The following is a 5,581-nucleotide window of genomic DNA, read 5'->3' as shown; positions in this document are numbered from 1 at the left end:
GCCTGCGTGTCCGGAGCCTGTGCTCCGCAACGGGAGAGGCCACAACAGTGAGAGGCCCGCGTACAGCAAAAAAAAAAAAAAAAAAAAAGAGTCGTCCATTACTTTTCCTACGATTTAAATTAACCCTAGAAAAAGTTTTCCCATATAAACTGATCCTCATACTCACAGTAAACCTATAGTCTGGGAATCTTAAGGATAGAACGGACTGAAGAGGTCACCCAAGCCAATCTATAACTTAGTGCAGGGCTGCTGTCCTACAGATTCCCTGAGAGCTGGTTCTCCAGTCTCTGCTTAAACACCCTCAATGACTGGAAGCTCACTACCTAGGAGGCAGCTCATACTCTAGATGTTAGAAAGTGATTTTTTGTTCCCATATCGCCCTATGACTTCAGCCTACTAAGCTTAGTTTTACATTCAAGAATGTAAACCTCGAGATGATAGGGACTTATTCTTTGCAGTATATCCAGCTCCTGGACAGGTACTGGCAAACAGTAGGGGCTCAACAAATATTTGATGAATAAATGAATGAATGCATGAATGCACGAACCCAGGGCTATCTGATTTCATAATTCATACCCTACCCTACATACATATTGACCAGGTGACCACCCTGTTTCTCCTTGACCCTACTGTGGTGAGTCACTAATTTGTACTTAAATAAATCGGTTTTCTTTTCAGAATCAGCATTCGGGCTTTTACCCAGCTATTTGATGAGGACCTGAAGGAATTCACAAAGCCACTCTATTCAGACACATTTTTCTCTTTGCCCATCACCACTGAGTCAGGTAAGGCTAACCTTTCCATCGACTTTACATAGTCTGACAAACACCATGTCACCTACAAGAGCCTCTAGTGGGGAGATCTGGGGACTTGGCTGATGGTGGTAAGGGAAACATTTATTTTTGCTTGGATTTTAATCTTTATATGATCATGGATTGAAGTGGATTAGAGGAATTTCACAACTTCTGTAGCAGAATGGACTGAAAGGGGATTAATCATGTAAAGAAGGTAGAAAGAAATACCAGATTTTTTTCATATTAAAAATGAATTTTTTTAAAAAACAGTGGATGAAAAACATTCAAAGCACGAGCTTGCACAGGCCAAAACAGAAGTAGGTACAAAAGGCTTTCAAGTCGTTAGTGGGAATGTGTATATGAAATATATACATAGAAATGCATAGAAAAAAAAGACTAGAAGGAAAAAACACCAAAGTATTCATGATGAATATCTCAAAGTAGTGGGATTACAGGTGACTTTTTTCCTTTTCTTTATTATACATTGCTTTTACATGATAAAAAATGTTAACTTGGCTTTACATAAATTTATGTTAGAGGGAAAGCCTGAGTAATAATAGTAGCTAATTTTACTTTTCATCCTGTGGAGCAGCAGTTTTAAGCATTGTGCTTAGAATATACCTGATCCTCACTGCAACCTTTAGAGGTAGATCCTATTATCATCCCCATTTTAAAGGTGAGGATTTGAGATACCAAGAGTTTATGTAACTTGCCCAAGATAGCAGAGCTGCACTTCTGGCACTTTCTGCCTGACCTCTTAACTTCTGCACTGCTCGGATTCAGAATATGTCCAACATGCTGAGAAATAGCTTTATTTTTTAGCACATTGTTCTTTGATACCATTATCTGCCCAGCCTTTCCCTGTACCCAGCCTTCCACAATGCTTGGTCTCAGGAAGTTCTTCTTTATAGCTAAAACAGTCTCTCATGCTGTATGACAAAAGATGACTCAGCCTCACAAACACTCCCATCTATTTATGCCAAATATAGGGATAATCTCCCACTTTTCAAACCAAAAAGGGATCAGAACACAGGAGGATTTAGATTTGTTTGCTTATAATTTAATGTTAAGTAAGGGATTTGTAAACACAATTCTTCCCTATTTAAATTATTTTTATACAACAAAAATTGTATGTAGTCCAATAAAGGAAGATAGTAAACATATATCCAAAAAAGAATATTAACCACAGTAAAAGAAAGATGTCTGTGTTGATTTGGTAAGTCTTGAAAAGCACATTGAATAAACAAATCCAAGGGCTTAAAATACAACTTCAAAAATGGACTACTCCACAGACCTAAATGTAAGAGCTAAAATGATCAAACTTTTAAAAGAAAACATAGGAGTAAATCTTTGTGACCTTGAGTTAGGAAATGGTTTCTTAGCTATGATACCAAAAGCACAAGCAACAACAACATCAAACTAGATAAATGGGACTTTTTAATTAAAATTTAAAACTCTTGTGCTTCAAAGGACACCATAAAGAAAGTGAAAAGACAACCCACAGAATGGGAGAAACTATTTGCAAATCATATATCTGATAAAGGTCAAGTATCCAGAATATACAGAACACTTACAACTCAATAATAAAAAGACAGATAACACAATTTAAAAATGGGTAAAGGATGTGAATAGACATTTCGCCAAAGACAATACAGAAATGTCCGATAAGCACATGGAAAGATGCTCAACATCATTAGACATTAGGGAAATGCAAATCATAACCACAATAAAATACTACTTCGCACCCACTAGAATGGCTATCATCAAAAAGACAGTAACAAGTGTTAGTAAGGATATGGAGAAATCTGAACCCTTATACATTGCTTGTAGAATGTATCAATAAAATGGTGTAACTTCTTTGGAAAACAGTTTTGCAATTTCTCAAAATATTAAACCTAGAGTTACCCTCTAACCCAGCAATTCCACTCCTAAGTGTATACTCAAGAGAAATGAAAATTAAAACTTGTATATGGAGATTCATAGCAGCTTTATTCATAATAACCAAAAAAACAGAAATAACCCAAATGTCCATAAATGGCTGAATGGATAAACAAAATGTGATATATCCACACAGTGGAATATTATTCAGCATAAAAAGGAATGAAATACTGATACATGCCAAAACATGGATGAACCTTGAAAACATGCTAAGTGAAAGAAGCCAATCACAAACAAAGCACATATTTATTACTCAATTTATTGTCCAGAATAGGCAAATCTATGAAGACAAAGTAGATTAGTGGTTGCCAGGGTCTAGGGAGAGGGAATGAAGAATGACTGCTAAGGGGCTTTGAGAATTCTTTTCGGGGGGTGATGAAAATGTTATAAAATTGAATGTAAAATAATTGATTGAATTGTTTAAATTGGTGAATAGTATGGCATGTGAATTATATTTCAATAAACCGCTTTTAAAATGGGCTACCTGTTCATAAACTCCCAGTGGCAGTATCGAACCAGATAATAAAAATGGAATTTCATTAAAATAATTCTGAGCAATTCACTGGATTTGCCAATGTCCCAGATGCTGTAAAACACGTTTCATAGAAGTGAAATAGCATATTTACCTTGGTGGCAAACTGCTGGCCTTTATCTCAAGTGCCCCAAAGCTTTACATACAAGTATAGATGAAGTCCCAAATTCCTTTATAAGCTGAACACCATTGACTTCAAAAGTATAATGACCAACCTGCTGTTACATGGTAGTAGCTAGTGTTTCATCTGTTCAGCTGCATATTGCTTATCCTTTAGATAGTAAATGCCTTAATGTGGGCATCGTTTGAATCCTTCTGTAATAACATTCCTAGGGAGATAGGGTTCCCATAGCTATCTTACTGGTTCTTTAACACTAATTTTCCCACCTCGGTTTGTTGTTGCCCTCTGGATTATTGTAGAGCCTTTGTTTGGAGTTATTGAAGGTGTGAGTGCTGGTCTGTTCTTAATTGGCATGCTGGTAGCTGTTGTTGCCTTATTAATCTGCAGACAGAAAGCCAGGTGAGTACAAAGATCCCTTTGGCAATTGGGTCCACAATTTTAAAGATGCAACTGAAAATGCTCTTTAGCCTGAAAAGTAAGGAGGGAAAATCATGTAACTTCTCCAGGTTAAATCACCTTTGTTTCTTCAGAAAAACAAGCATCAAACCCTAAAACCATGACTTTTTTCAGCCTCTCTGCATACCACTGCTGAGTCTTGCCCTCACCAAGTGACTGAGGGGCCATCTGTAGCCTCATTTGGATGTGAAATAGCTCCTCTGGCACAGGAAAAAAAAATCGTGTGTGTGGTTCAGTTACCTCACGAAGACAGAGATGTCTGCAAATTGTGTGCCCGAATACTTTTCTGAAATATGCTGAAAAGTATGGTTGACATCTCCATTTTGTGGCTCATATCTGCCATGCTAACTTAAGAAGGGACCGAAAAGAACTAAACAGCATGTGGCCCCAATGCCATGCCCTCTTCTCTCAGGGAATTTCTTTTCTTTGGCATGTCCTCTCTCTTGCAGTCGTGTCTTGCCTCTAAGGTTGACTCTGTGTGTGTGTGTGTGTGTGTGTTTATAGAAAGCTTTATTGAGAGTGTGGGAAGTGATTATGACCTGAATGCCATGCCCTCTTCTCTCAGGGTATTTCTTTTCTTTGGCATGTCCTCTCTCTTGCAGTCGTGTCTTGCCTCTAAGGTTGACTCTGTGTGTGTGTGTGTGTGTGTTTATAGAAAGCTTTATTGAGAGTGTGGGAAGTGATTATGACCTGTAGCCAAAAACCAGAAGACAAATCTTCCAGCTATTGCAGGATGGTTTCTGAGTGGGAAAAATCTATTTCTTCTTTATGTTCTTCCTCACTTTTCCCTCCCTCAAAGGGATGTTGGCTGAGTGTAAAATATACATGTACTGAAAAATCCATATTTGCACAAACATGCACAGCCTTACCATAAATGGAGAAATTTGTTTAAATTATTTCATAATCAGAATATAAGTCCTCTCCCTTGTGTTTCAGCCATGGTCGAGAAAGGCCCTCTGCCCGCTTGAGCATTCGTAGGGATCGACCACTGTCTGTCCACTTGAACCTGGGCCAAAAAGGGTGAGCACGTTTTCCTTCACTTCATTTATTGAAAGATGAGTTGACTGTATGACATGAGATTTGCTAATGAGATCTTTCTCCTTTTGGCTTTTCTTCACAGGAACCGGAAGACTTCTTGGTAAGAGAGAGAACTCATTAGTTACTGTATTATCTGCTTTTGAAAGGTAACTGGGGCTGGGTATGGCATTTTCCCTGTTCTTCAGTAATTTTCTTTTCTTTCTATTATATTTTTAACTATAGCCCAATAAAAGTAAATCAGTTTGAAGGACACTTCATGAAGCTGCAGGCCGACTCCAACTACCTTCTATCCAAGGAATACGAGGTACCACTCAGAGGCAATGATGCTTTAGCACCCCTGGTCCTTAGCAGAATTTCCCTCCAAGCCTTCACTGTGGAATCACAGGCTGATTGGGCTCAGGAGTTAGGATGGCACTTAGGGTCTCAGCTGAGCATTCTTTTGTGCCTGAATCCATTTCCTGCACAATATACGACCTAGTCTCAGAGGCCATTTTGATCTCCGGAATAGTACAAAGCGCTACCCAGACCAGATGGTAGGAAAGAATTGACAAACTTCAAATGCAAACCAATGCTGTCAGTTTTTTTTTTTTTTAACATCTTTATTGGAGTATAATTGCTTTACAATGGTGTGTTAGTTTCTGCTGTATAACAAAGTGAATCAGCTATACGTATACATATATCCCCATATCCCCTCCCTCTTGC

General features: G+C 38.2%; 1 protein-coding gene across 3 annotated transcripts in view; it reads left to right on the top strand.

Moving 5' to 3' along the window:
• The window catches only part of PTPRB (protein tyrosine phosphatase receptor type B), a 118,303-nt gene that overhangs the window by 91,927 nt on the left and 20,795 nt on the right, over positions 1-5,581 (top strand). For all 3 annotated transcript variants that reach the window (XM_028490393.2, XM_024122792.3, XM_024122790.3), the window contains 5 exons: positions 679-785; positions 3,685-3,784; positions 4,778-4,861; positions 4,962-4,979; positions 5,102-5,183. In XM_028490393.2, coding sequence (XP_028346194.1) covers positions 679-785; positions 3,685-3,784; positions 4,778-4,861; positions 4,962-4,979; positions 5,102-5,183 — 391 coding nt within the window. The remainder of the gene's footprint in view (positions 1-678; positions 786-3,684; positions 3,785-4,777; positions 4,862-4,961; positions 4,980-5,101; positions 5,184-5,581) is intronic.

Source organism: Physeter macrocephalus, chromosome 6, assembly GCF_002837175.3.
Source record: "Physeter macrocephalus isolate SW-GA chromosome 6, ASM283717v5, whole genome shotgun sequence".
Taxonomy (NCBI): Eukaryota; Metazoa; Chordata; class Mammalia; order Artiodactyla; family Physeteridae; genus Physeter; species Physeter macrocephalus.
Note: the sequence above shows the minus strand (reverse complement) of the source record. Positions and strands in the feature narration are given on the sequence as shown.